This window comes from Nanorana parkeri, unplaced genomic scaffold (assembly GCF_000935625.1).
Source record: "Nanorana parkeri isolate BGI_ZX_2015 unplaced genomic scaffold, ASM93562v1 scaffold150, whole genome shotgun sequence".
In the NCBI taxonomy this organism is placed as follows: domain Eukaryota; kingdom Metazoa; phylum Chordata; class Amphibia; order Anura; family Dicroglossidae; genus Nanorana; species Nanorana parkeri.
Window position 1 is genome coordinate 1,704,550 of NW_017306418.1, and position 21,102 is coordinate 1,725,651.

At 39.7% G+C, this 21,102-nt stretch overlaps 1 protein-coding gene across 3 annotated transcripts in view; it reads left to right on the forward strand.

The window, feature by feature from the left end:
* The window catches only part of NR3C2 (nuclear receptor subfamily 3 group C member 2), a 309,620-nt gene that overhangs the window by 281,759 nt on the left and 6,759 nt on the right, over window positions 1-21,102 (forward strand). For all 3 annotated transcript variants that reach the window (XM_018554260.1, XM_018554261.1, XM_018554262.1), the window contains exon 8: window positions 2,637-2,794. In XM_018554260.1, coding sequence (XP_018409762.1) covers window positions 2,637-2,794 — 158 coding nt within the window. The remainder of the gene's footprint in view (window positions 1-2,636; window positions 2,795-21,102) is intronic.

Sequence of the window (21,102 nt, forward strand, 5' to 3'; positions counted from 1 at the left end):
CTATATGTGAAACACCCGGTAACGGGTGTGTTTAATCGTCGGGTCTTTTCTGCCCGTGCGTGCCCGCTAGGGGGCGCGCGCGAGCAGAAAAAAATTGCCATCTGGAGACGGCAACCCGCAGATGTAGCAGTGCCGTCCGTCCGTTTTTTTACTACGGGCGGACGGCAAGAGGTTAATACATGAATTGGCATGGTAAGTGAAACGTGTTTTGTGCATGATGAGAGAACCTGCACAGCCATGGAGAATGTAAGTGGTGACAATACTGTGAAGTAAGATGCAAGTTAGTGTATCCATGATGCCCTTTGTGCAGGCTCCACCTCTTCTGTTCCAATCCATGTTACAAGATTACCTCTGAGAAAATAAACACCAGTATGTGCTACTGCACACTGCCTGATTTGCAGATACTAGCCACTCTTTGGCATAGTCCATGATTTAGGAGTATGCAGAAAATAGGGGGTTATCTTCATGTTACTTATAGAGTCACATAAGCTCCTTTACGTCCTTCCACTTTGGTTGTAATGATGAATTTACCTAGAAGTGTCAGAGGTTTCCAGAGTAAAAATAAAAGCTATTAAAGGAAAAAATGAACACAATAACCTGCTACCTGAGGCATTGGTCCACCTGTGCCATTTGGCAAATACAGCACTGCAAAGGTGACATAGCCTCACATCTTCTCTTGTAATTGTCTACTACATTTCATATACTTCCTGGTCCGTAGAGAATTGGAAAATATCCAGACTAAGAGTACGGCTGTGTTGAAGAAACCCAATTTGAGAATCTGGGCAGTTCTCCAGAATTTTGTATTTTTAGTTTGTTCATTTTGTTTGTACAGTTTATTTCTATTTAGTTTTTTGTTTTTTTGCCTAATATTGTAAAATATTACAGCAAAAAAAAAGGTAACTTTGGAGATCAGTAACAAGTGTGATTTTTTTTTTTTTTTTAAAAGAGCATTTTCAATTAGCATTGTGTTAATCATCATTGGCTTCTCACTCTATTATCTTTTACATATCCGCAGATCTCAGTGTATACCTTTCACTGTTATTCCCCTTAATTCTGTGTGGAGTCAGTCCAGTGTACTTTCTGTAACATCGTGTAATTTGGAGTCTGTTTAGTGGGAAAGAGAAGAGGACTCTGCCCACTTCCATAAAGGTCTCAGAAGAAGAAGTGTCCTCTGATTAATTGGCATTTTAAGCCATACTCAGGTCCATTTTAGACAAAATCATTTCTACGCAATTTAAAAAAAAAAAACTTTGTTTCCATTACATATAAGTAATTACTGTTATTAAGTCCAGATTTTGACAACATTTTGGAAAGCTGTAGTCTCATGCAGTTGAACTGAGTTGAACTTTGCAAAAATCGACTAAGTTAGCACAAGGCTTCTTATACTGATCAGCAAATTTTGAGAATCATTATGCATTTGAAAATTCAGTTTTTTTAAGTATTTACTGCATAATCATTGTTATGGTTACATCTAAAAATTAAATAACCATTGTCCAATTTAGCTGGTGTTTATAATGTCTTTGGGCAGTGGTGGGCATCCCCAGCAATTTCACAGAGGGGTAACAGCTGCAAGAGTAAAGTGCTTGTTTTCGTCTAGGGAGGAAAATAAAAAAAGTTATACTCACCTGAACCTGAGAGCTGGCTGACTGTTAGTCTGGTCCCTGCCGCCTTTCTCCCCCTCCGCTCCAGCGGTCTAATGTCCTGTGAGTCATCACGTTCTATACAGTGTATTGGACATAAGGATGCTAATGGACATTCCATTGCTGGAGCGGAGGAGACAGGCGGCAGGGACCAATCTAACAGCTAGCTGGCTCTGAGGTTGACGCAAGTATAACTTTTTATTTTCCTCTTCTTTAAATTAAAAAAATTGTTTGGTGGTCAGGCCAATACACCTGACTGCAATCTAATGAAGTTTACAGTAGTTGCGTATATGCAGTGTAAATTCAGAACGCTGGCACTCTTATCAACTATGCCTAATGAATCCTATGTTTCTCAAACTGAGTTTGTTCTGTAATGCAGCTTTCAGTTTTTAGTGTTCCTATGTTGAAGCAATATGTTATGCCTCTCAGGATGAATAGAAATCAACTGGTAATATCTATGGGCTTAATTGAATCCTACAGGAAGACACCTGTCTTTTCACATTTTAAAGCCCTGTATAAGAGGAGGCAACATAACCTGCCTGCCATTACCGTTACTTGGCAGAAAACAATCATCTGTGTGGCTTCCCTGACTTGAGGGCTTTCAAATGTTATTGCTCGTTCCATCAGGAATGCCCTTATACTGGGGTACTGTCATTTCACATAGGAATGGCAGTTGACAGGGCTGAGACTAAAAGTCTGTGAAACTAGTTTTTGAGAGGCACATTTGAGAGTTGGAAAATAGTAGGCATCTTGTGATGTCTGTTCTTATTTTTAAATGATTAACAGGTTTACTGTGTTTTGTCACCACAATACCAAATAATAACACATAACATTGCAACATCCTTTATCTAAAAATAGAACACATATTAACATTACTATAATAGGTAAGATTTTGGTTAACTGTGGTATCATATCTGTTTATGAATGCTTATTACATCACCAGGTGCTTATATTTTTTTCCCTCTGAAATCTATTCTTATATTTTTTTCATCCCAGTTCCTAAAGATGGACTTAAATGCCAAGCTGCTTTTGAAGAAATGAGAGTGAATTACATTAAAGAACTGAGGAAAATATTAATGAAGAGCCCACACAGTGCTGGACAGAGCTGGCAGCGGTATTTCCATCTAACTAAACTTCTAGACTCTGTTCATGATGTAAGTACTAGTCTAATGATCCGACTTACTTAAATTAAATCTACGTTTATATATAAAAAAATGGAGAATGTCCCTTAAGTACCTTATATTTATATATCAGATATGTGATGGTGATATGACTTCCACTAATTATTACATGTAATGCACATTATCATATGATAAATACTGCATACCAATATTGTATGAAAAATAGCTGATGTCAAAGGACATTCCTGCCATGAAGAAAGAAGTTCTAGGTGACAGTGTATACAGAGTCTTAAGGAGTCACTACCCTCACTGTTTCTCATCAGTTTCCACTGAATGTAATAGACAGCAAGAGGTTGCAGCCAAAGACAATGTTTTTCTTCACCTCCTCCTACAATTTACACGCCCCAGAAAAGCTCCTCCTGCACTCATTGCATGTAGAGATAGCAAAGGAAAGGTGACTCCTGTTCATAAAAGTTGTAGCAATTGTTTTACTATTATTATTGTGGAAGATGCATTTAGAAAATAGCTTAATTACGGCTGTATAGTTTGGATTAGAATATTAAGATACATTTGCTGTCAAACAATGCTGTTGTTTTTTGGGGGGAAATTGAGGATTGTGTGAAGCAACTCGTATCCTGTATGTACTGTATACAAACTTTTAGTTTGCCATCTCATTTATTTTGTTTTATGAGTATAATTAGTTTCTTAACCAATTGCCATCCACCCATTGTAAAAATGGGTGGACGCACATGTACGTGATTTTTTTCTGCTCGTGGGCGAATCCCGCTGGAGTGTAATCAGCCAATACCGGCTGTTACATACAAGCGTTCGTTCGGCTGGCCAATCGCTTGTATGACAACATACAGTGTGCGGGTCCCCCCTCCATTGCTGTGCCCCCCTCAGCTGCCGCACACTTCCCCTCCGCTGCCGGTTATAGACAGCGGCACAACAGCTGTCTATACTGAGAACGGAGGAGAGATCAGCATTCTCCCACTGCTGATCTCTCCTCCCTCTCTAAGAGCGGAAGCGATGTGTAATATATTACTTCTGCCTTTAGCTGTGATTTCTCTGGCTGCTATTGCTTCATCTCTGCTTCATCAGCTGTGAATGCAGAAGTGATGTGTATTACATCACTTCCGCATTCACCTGTCAGTCATCTGGTGAGAGAAGAAGCTGATAAAGCAGATCTCTGCTTTATCAGCTTCTTTGGGGGTCCCAAGGTGATATTAGGGGTCTTAGAGACCCCTGATGTCTCCATAACGATGACCTGTCATTGTATGTTCACTATCACATGGGGATAACAAGTCTCCTATGTGATCGCAATAAAGAGGACCTGTTTTAAGTGTAAAAAAAAATTAAATCTCATATAAAAAAAAAAAGAACAAAAATACCCAAAAAATGTTAAGTCCCCCACCCCTGCGCGCACGCACATACAAACATAAATACGCATCGGGTGTGCCTACATGCGAAAACAACTATTTCCCCACAAACATCCCAGTGAGAGCAATAATTTTAGGATCACGAATCACTGATAACACAAAACTGATGAGCGGTAAAAGCTTTTACAGCGTCGCCTATGGCCAATTCTAGGCATGGTAGTTTTTTGCAATTTTTGCAGGCGCACGCAGTTTTAAAGCTTGACATGTTTGGTGTCTGTTTACCCGGCGTGACCCCGTCTTTTATGTTTTACCAAAATAATTGGGTACTAATAAATGTTTTATAACATAACTTAGGGGAAACTGTTTTTTTCCCAACATTTTTTTAACTTTTTTCATTATATAGTACAAAATAAAAACCCCCAGTAGTGATTAAATACCACCAAAAAAAAGCTCTATGTGTCCCCAAAATATGGTATAACATTCATTTCAGTATTGCGTTGCATGATGGAATAAACGTCAGTCAAAGTACCGCAGTGCTGAATACTGGAAAATGGCCTGGACAGGAAGGGGGTGTAAACACCCTGGTCTTCAAGTGGTTAAAGAAGAACTCCAGGAAAAAAAATTGATTAACCCTTACAGTGGGGCTACGCCTGCACTGCATAGGTTAAGTGCTTGTTTGTGTATGGGTGCTAAAAAAAAAAAATTGTACTCACCAGACCATCCGAGCCGGCTTGTTCTTAGAATGATGTCTCTCTCCCTCTGCTGCAGTGGTCTAAGGACCCTGGTGTCATCACACTCTGTACACTGTGCATAGACTATGTATAGACCTGAGGACGCCGAGGAGCAGTCCATCTATGCAGCCAGGAGGAGACACGATTCAGTGAAAAAAATAAATTATATTTATGAGTGTGAATGAGAAAAGATTGTGTGATTAAAATAACAGGTGCACATGAAATAATTTGTGCATCTTCGTAAATTGACCTTTGTGTGTTTCTGTTGCTTTGACGTCTATTTGAAATATTTATTTATTTATCATATTCTACTTGCCTACCTAATTATGTGCACTTTACAAACTATGTTTGTGTTACTTCATTTCCTGACTCAGTAGAGCTGAGTCTGAACTCTGTGTTACTCCTGACCATTGCACTCTGCATTACTTACTACTGAACTCTGATCTCTGTGTTACTTGCTCCTGGCCCCTGCACTCTGTGCTACTTATTCCTTACACCTGCACTGTGCAGTAAATACTACTGACTTCTGCACTCTAGATTACTCCTGATCCTGCACTTTGCGTTACCTAATACTGACCTCTGAACTCTGCGTTACTTACTCCTTACCCCTGCTTTATGTATAACATAGTAATAACCTCTGAACTCTGCATTTCATACTATTGACCCTTTTTCTCTGCATTACTTCCCCCTGACCATGCACTGTGTGTTACTTACTATTGACCCCTGAACTCTTCAAACCTTCCTTACCTTTTAATAGGGCTTTGCTAGGTTATCTTCTTAAATAGAAGAGTGTTCAACACTAGTCAATCACATAGTTATAATAATACAATTTCTATCAAAGCACATGCATTGGGGGGAGTTTATCAAAACTGGAGCAGACAAAATCTGGAGCTGCTGTGCATAGTAACCAATCAGCTTCTCTCTTTAGTTGAAAATGAAAGAGAGATTGGTTGCCATGGGCAACTGCTCCAGATTTTGTCTGCTCCAGTATTGATACATTCCTTTCATTGTATCTTACCAGTTCAAAACCCTAACTTGGAATTAAATGTGTATTATTTTACAGAACCTAATAAAATGTTATTACTAAATGAAATCCAGGTGCCAGAACATGCATTTATTAAACCAAAAAGCTCCAATTTCTTTATGACCCTTGGGGCTTCTCACACTTGTTACAGATGACATAAGCATGCTTAACTGGTGACATAAAGCATGACATTTCACCACGCCCACTGTCATTGGCTAGCAAGCTCTCTATAGAGAAGTGTCGGTGACAGTTACAGATACATTACATGTTAAGACAGTGTGTAATTTAATTACAAGTGCCTCATATTAGGTAGTGAACTGCTTCTGTTACCACTATCCCCCTATTTAAGATATTTCTAGTTTTCCTGCGGCATTTAAGTTGCAAAAACTACTCCTGCATAATGCTGATTGTGAATTATACATGTGATGTGAAAGTCAGCAGAATTAGGGTACATAGAACATAGGTTGAACTCGATGGGCCCTTGTGTTTATTCAACCTTATCTACTATGTTACTAGGGTGTATAAATTGTTTTATGTATATGGCTGTCACTGCTATCTCATTACAAATGTGAAAGCTAAGCGCAGAATGTATGTAGGCACAGTAAACTTTATCAGATGCAGCCAATCTGGCAAATGCCAGAATTTCTGCAGCAGGCTGGGCCCTAAATTGTCCTAGAAAAGGTGGTGTATGCAGGGCAGAACTAAATTTATCTGAGCCTATGCAACATGCAGAACCTAAAATGTGTCCAAAAACAGCAATAAGACCTGTGATGTCTTCCAACCATATCCAAAAAAAACATAACACAATGAAACTTCAGTCAGTGAAATCCAGAAAGAAAGAAACGAGTGTCCTTGAATCAGAAGCCTAAAGCTGCCCATACACCTTGCAATCATCGGACGAAACTTTTCGTCCCATGATCGAACCATTGTATGTTTTTTTGTACGGCGGCCCCATCCTGCCCCTATTGTCGCATGGTTGGATCAGCGGTAATTAAAAGAAAGCACCTGGACGAATTGTGGTAATCGACCGCACGTATTTTCGTCTGCGCACGTGCAGTGTAGATTGTACGAATTTTGACATACGGATACGCCACCAACCTTGCAAAATCGTACGATCGAGCAAAGTTTCCTAACCTGCTGGTTAGTCAAAAGTCGATCAATTGTACAGTATTTGCAGTTGTACACTGCCCTTCAACCTTACGAATAATGGGGCGAAAATCGGCTGATATTCGTAGGGTGTATGGGCACCTTTAGAGTTGGGCCCCTGAGACCATGGATCTAGTAGCAGTTGCTGTTCCACATACCACTGCTAATAACTAGCAGAATTAACATAATTCAATCATGTAAAATGCAGATACCTCCTAAAAGGCTGGAGATCCTATTATTCTAAGATCTCTTTGAAGAAACTATTTGATTCAGGGGTTGTGCTAACAACCATTACCGTAGATGCTTGGAATTCTGCTCAGGCAGCTCATGCATCTTTTATCCAGCACTGTTGTACCTCCCCAAATTTTCTGTAACCTGACAACAAAACAAATTTACGGTTGCCAATCAATATAAGTTACATCAGATTAATTACATGTGAGATAGCTGTCTGACACTGTGAATTATTCTAAGGTATTTTATTTGGCTATATTTAACATTTCTGCTGAATATAAAAAAAAAGGAAAATAGCTAAATTTAGAATGCGGCGTATTTGAATGTTTTGACTGTGCTACCTTAACTGCTTGTTTTTCCTAGCAGCTGCCAAGTAAAATTCATGTGCTAAGACCTTTTATTTCCTTGTACATGTTGCTAAACCTCTTCGTACTTCATGTAGTTTTACATTTATGAGGTTTAAAAAAAGGCTTAGTAATCTATATCTTGGACAGAAGTGATCTGTGTCCGTCTTGTTGAAGTACTATGTGGTCACTTTATTTGATGCCGAGCTCAACTTTGGACTGTACTGAGGCTTGTTATATTGCTGCTGGCATGCAAGAATACCTCTGTCTCCAGCGTGCGTTCATTATTTATGTTTCATACGCGATCATAGGGTGAGATGAGTGCACTTGAGGACAGGCCATAACATAACAGCTTGGTGTTGTTTAAAGAATGTACATATGGAATTATTTTTCTGGAGTATTTTCTGATCCCCTTCCTCAAGAAGCACAGTGGGAGGCCTAAAAACTTGATTCCCTTGCCAGTCATAGATCTTACTTAAAGCACATCTTCCTTGCCTGGTGCCAATGTCAGGCATAAACCTAGGAATCTACATATTGCACATGTGAATGTTCTGGTTGTTTCTGATATTGATCCGTAAAAATGTTTGGCCTTTATTTTTTTTTCTAGTGTCATTGAAGAGCTTTTCCTGTTATGTGATGCCTACTGTCAGATGAGAGGTCTTCTTCCAAACAATGCTGGCCTAGATTGTGACCAGGCCTAGGTTTATCATTATTGCCACTCTAGGCCCCTCTTTATTGGCTAACTCCAGTATCACACTGGCAAAATCAGACTTCATGACCACACAAGGCATGCCAGTTTTGAAAGAGATAGATGATGATCATGTGGAAGTCCCTGAAATTTTGCAATTAGCAGGGGCAGAACTACAGACCCTAGGGCCCCATAGCAGAAATTTGAATATGGGCTACTAGCAACAGTTCTCTGAAACACCTGATTGTTTCAACTGTGGCAATGCTGCTTATGCTCTTTAAGCTGAATTCCAGGAAAAAATATTTTTAAACATGTTTATGTGTATCAGTAAATTTTCTTTAATGATGTGTATCCCATGTCCCATGATGTGCTGCATCAGGTAAAACTGTTTGTTTCATTCAACCTGTACAGTACAGTACAGTACAGAAAGCACCAAAATTCCGGCATCAAGACTTACAGTCCCATCTCTCATACAGTGGATGCAGTGAAGGCTATGTTGGTCACTCGTGCTCCACCTTCTCCATACATAAAACGTTCTGTATTCTTTTTTTGACTCTCGCCACAACTGACAGTTCCCCAGTCAGCAGCTGAATGTAAACAAGCGGGTTGGGGAGCTGTCTGATGTCATTGACCACATATGGTCACGACCATACGTGGTCAATGGTTGGTGCTAAGGGAAGGGGGACTGCAGGCACAATGGGTGGTGAAAAAATATAGGCTATAGGTGCAATAGGTACTGAAAGAAGGAGTGCTATAGGAACATTGGGTATTGCAGGTGTAATGGGTGCTGGGAGAATGGGGGGCTGCAGGATCAGAGGGCGCTGATAGAAGATGGGCTGCAGGAGTGGTGGGTGCTGCAAGAAGAGGAGTTGCAGGCATTGTGGGTGCAGAGAGAAGTGGGGCTGCAGGCACAGTAGGTGCTAAGTGAAAGTGGGTTGCAAGCTCAGTGGGTACTGAGAGATGGTAGAAGGGGTGCAGGTGCAATCAGTGATGAGAGAAAAGGGGTGGGGGTTCAAGTACATGGGTAGAGGGGGGGATGCAGGTGTGGTGGGTGGTGAGAGAAGGGGGACTGCAGGCCCATTATATAATCCCCATATACCAGGACCACCATGCCCCTCTCACCAATTCCCATGACTCCCTCCAAGTTTCGCTTGCATCACCTGAGCCACTTGATGCCTGTCTGGCCCACCCCCTGTCACGCCTATTCTCACCTTTTTCACATGTTATCTGCTAGGTGCCGCCCCATCATACCTGACTCGACCCCTCCTGTCCGCATAATTGGGCAGCCTCACTTTAAAGCAAGGAACTCCACCTACTTAGGAAAGTAGGCTGAGATCAGCAGGTAGGGTCCCGCAGCACTAAAAACAGCAACAGGCAGCAGGGCTGTGCGGATCACAGCCGCAATGTTTGAGGTCTGTTGCTTGTTGTGGTACTGCTGTATTCAGGGCTGCTTGTGAAGGCAGGTGGAATGGCACGGCATAGCTATGCTGTGCTCTGCTGCCTGTAAGAACAGTTCAGCCCTACACTCATACACACCTCCTGGACCTCCGACCAGGCCCCATAGCAGCTGCGTGGGCTGCTATGGCGCAAGTTCTGTCAGTGGCAATAAGCATAGATTACACCATTTGTATAACAAATTATATAAATGTTGACCAAACTGTAATTACGTGTATTGAAAAAATATTTCACACGCATATAACATATAAGAACCATCCAACCACTGGGACCAAATTAGTTACCCAGCATTTCCAGTTATGGAGGAGCATGTTACTCACATCAGGTGACAGCGCTGGTCCTAGGTTATAGACTTAGAGCTGTCACATGGTGGTGGAATGAGTCCTCAGTCCTATATGAGCACCAGCTGGAGTCACTTGGAGCTTACTCATGTCTTTCTTTCCTCACTGCCGACATCTGAACAGAGTATTTGCAACTGGAAAGATTGAGAATTAAAGTCAACTTGTCAGTTTGTCCTGTATGTGCTATGCACAGGACCACTGTGTAGAGTACAGTAACACCGAACAGTCACATTCTAACAAGATCAGTGGTGTTATGGTACTGTACTTTTTGTCTTATTAAATATAATAAGTTTACACATAGTTAAAATGGTCTTATGTGCGCAAAAGGCCAACACATCAGAATACACATATGGCAGCTGCCACTGCTAACTTGTTTTTCGAGGAGCATGCTTCAGGGCAGTCATCCTCATCCTTCCTATTTGGTGATTCCTGGCAAGGATTCTCATTACACAAGAGTAAAGTTATCAAAAGTCATTACATTGGAGATATAGAGCGCCAAAAAGGATTAATTAGATAACTAATTCAAATGAAGAGTCCATTTTATTAGTAATAGTAAATGTGAATGAAAAATCATGTTTTATTTAAAAAAAAAGTAGCACTTTGCATTGCATGGTAAACATGAAACAGTGTACTATCTTCTTTACCAACATCAATGTCACTCTCAAGCGATGGGTATAAAGTGAGGTCACCATAAAGCTGTCTATGATCAATATGCTGTGAATATTACTCTCTTGCACAGTTTGCACATGCACAAAGTGAAAAGCTCTTTACTTATCATGCCCTCCTGTTCACTGACTGCTCATTCTCACACATCTGTAAAATGATCTATTGAACTATTTTACAACTGTGGCAGAGTAATGGTTTTCGCTGTATTTATTTATTGTGAAAATATTGAAATAACAACAATTAACATACTAGATGTAAAAGTAGTTTTCATAATGACCCCCCTATGAGTGTTAACAAGATTTTTTACACAAGTGATAATGATAAGAATCACACCTACAGTGTATTCAGACACCCTGCAGTTATTTACTATCTCCCCTCTATCAACTCTATTACACAGCTACAAAACCATTGCTCGGTATAATATCGAACCAAGCTCCAACCACTGAAAATCTTTTTGGGAAAGACATCACAATCTGCATTCCTGTTTTGGACTGAGCATACATCCATGTCTATGCTTTTTGAGGGGGCAAAGAGGAGACCAAGATGTTCTATAATCTGATCTTAGAACAGCAGTGACTACCCCCACCTGAATAAAATAAAACAGCCAGTTGATTTTCCCCCCGAGATTGTTTGGTGGGGTGGCTGCAGAAGTCACAGAATGTTCACACGCATATAGTTGTAACCAGACATACTGGGTGATGATCATCTTATGCGTGGGATCATATGTATAAAAAAGTCCTGCTTGTCTTTGCCATTGTACAAGACAGTAAGCTGGAAGGAACCTGACATCTGGAACTCCACTAAAATTTCCTACAGGAAACTTCTTTTAGAGCAAAGAGTGTTTGCATTCACATCATTATGTGATGCAGGCAGGACCAAAATATGAGTTGACAAACACATGCTAACATTGGCAGATGTCTCACCATAAACAATGGCCAGCAAGATATCCGAGTGTGCTGTACAACCTGGCGACAGTTGCACAGTTGCACATCATTATTCTACCTGGTCATAGCATCTAATTGTCCATTGCTGTCAAACGATTTTTGTGGTGTCCTGTGACAATAACCTTGTTCTCAGGGCAACAGCACTTCGCCATGTCCTGGCCTGTTGTCTTATAGCACAGTGGTACACAGGCCATAGAGAACTCTTATGCTCTGAATACCATGTGAGCTTGTTGGAAGAGTGAGATTATTCTTTAAAGAATGCTCTGAGGTCCTTTTAAATGGGTGATTTTATTATACTGCTCAGGGTTCATATATGGTTAAAAAGAACATAACAACCACTGATACTATCTTAAAATAGGCAGAATATCGGAGAGGAAACCACAGAACAGACAATATCAGAGAAGGAGGAATGAACACAATATTATTGCTAAACCCACAAGACACTTGTTTATTTGATATAACTTGTAATCAGATTTTCTGACGAGATTGTTTTCTTTTCATGTTTTAATTGCACAATTACTGTCAAACACATTTTATATTTATACTATACTGTACGTTGTAATAATATACTTACATTTATTTCTGTACACACAGATGTTCCCAGTTAATACTTGTCTTTGTCATTACCATTTTATTAATGAACTTATATTCAAGCCGTGTCATTGTATCAGATGCAAAATAGCAGTGAGACCTGGCTGTATACTTTATGGTACATCTTGTCCAGCAAAGACTTACCAGTGGATCGCCTATAACAAAACCCTTGAACAGAGACCATTTTACTACTATGGAATAGTGTTGGCCCTTCAGCATAATCCCCTACCTTTTAATATGGATAAATAGATCATTTGTGCTGGGGTAGGATTCACAGTTTATATTTCAGGACATGACATCAACTACCTCCTGACAGCCAAGTCTATACAGCAGTCTCTTCGGTTATAGTTATATTTTTTGTTATTAGTGGATAAGAGGTATGAGTGTTGCAGTACTGTATGACTGAGGTGAGCCAATGAGTTTACGGAGTTTGAATTGACGTGTGACAAAGTACAGCTTGCAGTGAGAGATGGTTTTGATGTGTTGACTGGTAACTGTGTTGTCAGTTCTGGAGTGTTGCATCACTATGGCAAAGTAATGTTTGTATTGCTTGTTATAAACAATTGGAATGGTCACAAAAGTTGCTACTTTCTGAAGGACTAGCTTGGTAGATCTAAATAAATATTTTATGTGTATAGGGTATGATATGATAGATACTAACATCTCCATACAAGCTGTGATCTTGAACCAACTGATAAAACTCCTGAATGATGCTCTACTACTCAGTTAATGTAAATCGCCACGTTACTACACCACACAGGGAATAATTATAATACCTCAGATCATGTAACCACATCTGCCCATACTGTGTATGGTGGTTTAACTGTAAAAGCAACTTGTAGTTGGTGGTAGTTTTTAGTTGACCTTGTCCTTGTTGATTATTTTAGGGCTAGCACCACCTAAAACCAAAACCTAAACCTGATGTTCCAACCAGAGGCTGGAGCCAGCAGAAATAATTCTTCAAAATAAAGTATACAGAGATCATGCTTAATAACGACAAACAACTTCCATGGGCAAATCTTGTTTTTGATAGAGGTGTACTTTAACTTAAAATGAAAATCCAGCCAAAACTTTTTTCTGGATTTGGATAAATCGTGGAAGGGTTAAAACCTCTGTCAGGTTTTTATTGGTGTGTGTTCCCTTTTTGGCAGATTTACTTTCTTTTTCTGCCCTGGTGACTAGGTCAACAGTAACAAAGTAAGGGGATATCTAAAATGTTTACTCTTATCAACAGAACAGGTGAGATTTCCCCTAATTTTGGGACCATTTTTTCTGACTTATTGTTGTGGCTCAAAGATAACAATAAAAATTTGATAGAACCTGTCCCTACTCTATTAAATACTAGAGAATGGTTTTGGCTGAAATTCCACTTTAGGTGTTACATTTTATTTTGGGTGTTTCCAGTTCTCTTGGTTGGCTTCCCAAGTAAAGGTGGTCACACATACAGTATCTGTGGGGGGTTTTCTATCAAATGATTGACTAGAGAGGTTGTAAGATTATTTTTTTTTCCTGTGAGTCCTAAGTAGGATCTTAAAGTAGAACTTAAAGCAACATGAATCAGTTTATGGAAGTGGCTAAAAACTCCATGAAGAAGTAATTGTTTGCTAAATATTTATGTGAACAATGTTTCCTACTGCATTAAAGATGTAACACTAAATTGTGTTATTAGTCTTGCGTGATCCTTTTCCCCATTTCTGAAGTGGATTCAAGACAGACGTAAGCAGCACTAAAATGTTATTTCCTAGAGCTCTGCTAGTCCTCTGCCTGTTCTACGCCACCCATGATTTCCATAATTGGCAGGGATAGGCATGGTCTAGTGGATGGAGCTAGACGTGATCTACTGTTGACTGAAAAACAAGGTACAACAATGCCCAACCCAAGATGATGTCACCCGATTGTGCTGTAGTTCTAGTGACCAAAGCCAATGCAAGGGTGGCAACAGGTATATTCCACTGAGCTGAAGCATCGTCATGGCTAATACACCCATCCAAGGTAACTTTTTGATGTTTAAAATGAACACCACTCTATTAATAAAGGTTACCATGCTGCCTTGCACTGTTTTTGTTCAGTTTTTGAACATAGTTCTAATTTACTTGGTAAAAAAGGCACATTCCCTTTGACAAAGAATACTTCGATATTTTGAAAAAATTGCTTTCTATGGAAAGGGGATATTTGGATGGTTAAGTTGCTGAATCTGTTGCTTTATGTTGTTTAGGTGGTATTTACTCCAGAAGTCTTTATTCAACTTGTCGTTCCATAATTAGCTGAACTTATTGCTATGCAGCCAGTAGATTTTAACCTAGAGTCATGACAAAATGTTTACCCCACAGCTGACCTTTGCAAATTGTGTATTATGTGGCATAATGATGGTTCCAGCCACCAATCGGCACTTACAATCACCAACTACTATAAAACGAACGTTAGGCCTGTTTGAGAAGTAATGTGGAAATCTGTCAAAATGCCTGCCACCAAATGACCTCAAGGAAATGCAGTATTTTTCACTTATTATTTCTGAAATCCTGTCCAACAGTTAGGAAAGAGACTGAATTGAAGCTAGACTTAAATAAATGACTGCCTTTACCCTTGGCTGAGTTTTGTGAAAAGGCACCTTTTGTACTGTTGTCACATAAATACAGAGAGAAGATATCAAAATAATAAGTAATATTTCAAACAAATCAATAAAGGAAAAAAAAACCTTGCCTGGCATATTGTGTGTTTACATCAAGCGGGTGTGACTCACATTTCCTGTTCATGAGAGAGCTAGATTTGTGATGAGATAATAATTAGTTACGAGTGGTGAGGAGGGTAGTGCTTTTCCTGTGCATGGTTTCCAGATACTCTTTGAGAGAATGAAGAATTTTTGTAAGAATGACAGAAGTGTTGTAAAGTGATACCTTTATCAGCTAATAATACAGGAAATCATTGCAAGAGTGAAAGGCCCCACACTGTTATTATTTCATTTTACAAAAGTCTATGACTCTTGCATCTCTTTCACAGCTGACATGCACAAGATTGTTATTATTACTCTTTATTATCATCAGCCTTTTCTTTGCAATTGGAAAATTGAGATTAATAGCCCAACAAATTACTTGTAAAAAATATGTTGTCCAATCAAGTGTCATCTTTCATTTTCTAAATTGCGTAAGGATAACTCTTAGTAGCTGTGAGAAATTCCACTTTCTTTGAAATATGTGTGTCATTATATCTTGTATATTACTAAGATAGACAGAACAACAGGATTACAATATGTGGTATAAGAGGAATAATGCACACATGAAAATTTACACCTTAAGGGCTAGTGCCACCTTCCTCTATGTTTCTCTCCTCAAATTAGCACTTCTCACTCTCATTCTTGCTATTCTATTTTCTGCTGTAAGTTGTATTCATGGATTGGTTTAAGGGGTGACACTGCCCTTTATCTTCAATTTTTGCTCATGTCCCACACCCCTGCCCCCAATCTTGACCTAATGCTGCACCTTTCAAGCAGTGCCTAGGAGCAGATTGGCAGCTGCTGTCACATTCCGGGTGCTGGCCACTCATGAGCTGAAGTCTCCCAGGACTGAGTGCTGAATATCCGAGCTGAGTGCAGTATCTCCAGAAAGCAGAGTATAGCAAATAAAAGTTGCATGGTTGTACAATTTATCAGGGAAGCACTTTCACCATCTTTTATTTTGGTGACTAGTTTATTTCTATTTTTCTATTCTCCTCCTTTGCACCCCTTACATATTTTTTGTCTCCTTTTGGCCTAGCTGTCATAGGTGGTTCTTCTTGAATCATTGTCTATGCTTTTAGCATATCTGTGTCTTTATAACTGGGCTACTGCCAGACAAGCTTTTCAAAGCTGTACAACCCTGCTCTCTGCTATTAGGTTATTTGCCATTTCTACTAGTAGGGTATTTTCCACCCCTGTGCTCTGCCAGTATGGTATCTGCATGTGATGCACCCCATATGCCACTGTCACACACAGCTACACCATATGAAGAGGTTCAGATGAATGTATCATAGCCATCCACCTGGTTTCTACATCAAATGTTAAAGCCATGTTGCCTTTTAAAGCCTCGCCGAACAACAAACATTGTCAGACCACTATGGCTGTCATTTGTGTCTGCAAAGTGTAAAGTAAGAATGCTTTCAAAAATATATATTTGTATTGTTTATTTTTATCAATTTACAAAATGCAAAGTGAGTGAACAGAAGAAAAATCTAAATCAAATCAATATTTGGTGTGACCACCCTTTGGCTTTAAACCAGCATCAATTCACACATTTGCACAAAGTCAGGGATTTTGTAGGATTAGAGTCAGGTGTTCGATCAACTAATTGTACCAATCAAGTGTTAATTATCATAAATTTCATATGTAGGTTGAAACACAAGTCATTACCTGAAACAGAAACCACTTAAAAGTGGGTGAGGAACAGCCAAACTCTTTTACTAAGGTGAGGTTGTGGAAGACAGTTTCATGTCATAGGTCATGCACCATGGCAAGACTGAGACACATTATACTTCCCTTCAACATCACAAGATGTCCAGCAGTGCCATCAGCACTGAACTGGAGGAAACCAGTGGGACCCAAGTACACCCATTCACTGTCCAGAGAAGTCTGGGCAGCAGTGGTCTTTATGGAAGAATTGCAGCCAAAAAGCCATACCTGACGTGGAAGGAAGGCGAAGTGACTCAACTGTGCACAAAAACATAAGAACTGGGGTGCAGGAAAATGTCAGCAGGTGCTCTGGACTGAAGAGTCAAAATTTGAAATATTTGGCTGTAGCAGGAGGCAGGTTGTGCACTGAAGGGCTGGAGAGCAGTACAATAATGAGTGTCTGCAGGCAACAGTGAAGCATGGTGGAGATTCCTCCCAAGTCTGGGGCTGCATTTCTGCCAATGGAGTTAGAGATTTGGTCAGAATCAATGGTGCCCTCAATATAGCATATCTGTGTCTTTATAACTGGGCTACTGCCAGACAAGCTTTTCAAAGCTGTACAACCCTGCTCTCTGCTATTAGGTTATTTGCCATTTCTACTAGTAGGGTATTTTCCACCCCTGTGCTCTGCCAGTATGGTATCTGCATGTGATGCACCCCATATGCCACTGTCACACACAGCTACACCATATGAAGAGGTTCAGATGAATGTATCATAGCCATCCACCTGGTTTCTACATCAAATGTTAAAGCCATGTTGCCTTTTAAAGCCTCGCCGAACAACAAACATTGTCAGACCACTATGGCTGTCATTTGTGTCTGCAAAGTGTAAAGTAAGAATGCTTTCAAAAATATATATTTGTATTGTTTATTTTTATCAATTTACAAAATGCAAAGTGAGTGAACAGAAGAAAAATCTAAATCAAATCAATATTTGGTGTGACCACCCTTTGGCTTTAAACCAGCATCAATTCACACATTTGCACAAAGTCAGGGATTTTGTAGGATTAGAGTCAGGTGTTCGATCAACTAATTGTACCAATCAAGTGTTAATTATCATAAATTTCATATGTAGGTTGAAACACAAGTCATTACCTGAAACAGAAACCACTTAAAAGTGGGTGAGGAACAGCCAAACTCTTTTACTAAGGTGAGGTTGTGGAAGACAGTTTCATGTCATAGGTCATGCACCATGGCAAGACTGAGACACATTATACTTCCCTTCAACATCACAAGATGTCCAGCAGTGCCATCAGCACTGAACTGGAGGAAACCAGTGGGACCCAAGTACACCCATTCACTGTCCAGAGAAGTCTGGGCAGCAGTGGTCTTTATGGAAGAATTGCAGCCAAAAAGCCATACCTGACGTGGAAGGAAGGCGAAGTGACTCAACTGTGCACAAAAACATAAGAACTGGGGTGCAGGAAAATGTCAGCAGGTGCTCTGGACTGAAGAGTCAAAATTTGAAATATTTGGCTGTAGCAGGAGGCAGGTTGTGCACTGAAGGGCTGGAGAGCAGTACAATAATGAGTGTCTGCAGGCAACAGTGAAGCATGGTGGAGATTCCTCCCAAGTCTGGGGCTGCATTTCTGCCAATGGAGTTAGAGATTTGGTCAGAATCAATGGTGCCCTCAATGCTGATAAATACAAGCAGACACTTATCCATTATGCTATACCATCAGGGAGGTGTGTGATTGGCCCCAAATTAATTCTGCAGCAGGACAACAACCCCAAACATACAGCCAATGTAAATAAGAACTATCTTCAGCATAAAGAAGAACAGGGAGTCCTGGGTGTGATGGTTTGGCCCCCACAGAGCACTGATGTCAACATCATCAAGTCTGTCTGGGATTACATGAAGAGACAGAAGGATTTGAGGCAGCCTACATCCACAGAAGATCTGTGCTCAGTTCTTCAAGATGTTTGGCACAACCTACCTGCTGCGTTCCTTCAAACACTGTGTGCAAGTGTACTTAGAAGAATTGATGCTGTTTTAAAGGCAAAGGGTGGTTACACCAAATATTGATTTGATTTGAATTTCTCTTCTGTTCATTTACTTTTTATTTGTTAATTGACAAAAATACACTATTGACACGTATTTCTGAAATCATTCTTACTTTACAGCATTTTCTCACCTAAAACCTTTGCACAGTACTGTGAATATTAAAATAATTAGTAATAAGCACGTCATATGCAATCCAGCTAAATTACACCATAGGTCTTACAGACTCTGTAAGACCTATAATTACTGTGTATAAATGCAGAGTAGCATACAAATGGAGCCATATTTGCTAGGCTAATAATATTTATATACTCAATATGACAACAAAGTAAGTTACCCTGGAAATAACCTATTAATTGTGAAACATTGATGAAAACGAGCTGAATGATACATAGGAGCTGCCCAGAACAACCACATGTGGCTTAACCTGTGTGAGGACACCATCTACTTGGAAATTAACTCCAGATATAATTCTGATATAGTAATCGGCATGTAGTCCCTAGTCAGTGCAAAATAGTGTATATTTTCCCAGCTGCAGTTGCTGTGTAAGGAACATACAACACGGCGATAACATGATTACATATTCACCCTTAATGTGAACCTATGCTTTGCCCATATACTGCAAACAGAGAAAGCATTGTGTAAATCCTGACTTGGAGCTTAAACAGGGCTAAAGCCTCTATTGTACTCTTGTGTCCATGTTAGGAGTCTAACTGGCCAATCACCAAGCAAGAGCTGTGTCACAGGCTCCCCATATATGAAAATACTAGGAATTTGTTTTCCCTATCAGTCGCTGAACAAATTAGCAGAGGGAGTAAAGGGATGGTGCCATTGAGGAGGACGGCAGTAAACCCTTCACATGGGCAAAGCAGAGGTTTGATTTAAAGTAAATCTGTAATGAGAGAAATATGAAAAGTCTTCTTGAAAATTGCAAACCTAAATCCAAAACCCCATTGAAGTGTGTGTGTGTGTGGGGTTTGGGAGGGTGAATCTGGAACACCAATTCTAGTTATTTTCAAGGCTAATAGGCAAGTGATTGTGAAACAAAGAGCATGGGAAGCTGAGCACTGCACTAGTTGACACAGTGACCAATGCAGGAAAAGTAGAAGAAAAAGTAAAAGCCATTTTTCAAGCCCATCAAACTCTTAAACAATCCAATTGAAGTCTATGGGGGGTTTCTGGAAATCATTTTTGGCCATTTTCAAAAATAAAAGGGCATGTGGAGTTTGGTACTACAATGGGGGACATAAACAAATGCAAGAACAAAACTTAAAAAGTACTGTTCAGCAGAGGGTCCACCTTTTTATGTGACTTTGAGGGTGACATTGGAAAAACATCGATCCTTTTAATACATGCTTGGGTGATGCCTTTAAGCTGTATGTGGTGTTACAGAACAGTATGATTCTCATGGACAGCTTCAGCAGCACTGCATTCTGACATCACATATTTGCATGTATACATTTATATATTTTTACATTATTGCTTGGCTTTATTACAGTAACAGCAGCACCTCAATATGATCCATATTATAACTATCAAAAATTGCTTTTTTAGGTCCTTTTGGATACAACACCTGAATATTATTATTTTTTTACCTGTGGTAGTAGCAGCCACAACAGATCTAAAATCTAGAGGAAATTGTACTCGTAAAAGAAATAAAGCTTAAAGCCGCACTCTGAGCAAGATGATCATTTACACTTGAATTTTTCGCAACCATAGCTTAAGAATGTAAATGTTGCAGATGAGAATTACCCAAATTTGTTGAACGTGTCGGAAATAGCAAGAATTGAATTTGGCAAAAGACTAAAAATGATTTTGCCAAATTCAAAAGACTTGGCCATAACGTGTCCCAAATGCTTTATTGAATAGCCCCCAAGATGTTTATGGCTCAGTGTAAATATGGACCGTTTTAGCAACGACCATTAGCATCTAATTGTCCCTGGAAACACTAAATTCTCTTCCAAACCTGCTATACCACTGTACAACACACTGTTAGTGTGTCTGTCACTGAATGTAAGTATAGATAGACATTTTCAGTAATCTGCACCAGCATCCAACTCTCCCTGGAAACACTCTAAATTACCTTCCTAATCTGCTATGAACCACTGTACAACACACTATTAGTGTGTCTGTGACCCAGTGTACATACAGGTGAAACTCGAATAATTAGAATATCGTGCAAAGTTCATTTATTTCACTAATGCAACTTAAAAGGTGAAACTAATAGACTCATTACATGCGAAGCAAGATAATTCAAGCCGTGATTTGTCATAATTGTGATGATTATGGCTTGCAGCTCATGAAAACCCCAAGAACCCCAAATCCACAACCTCAAAAAAGTAGATTATTACATGCAATCAATAAAACAAGGATTGTACA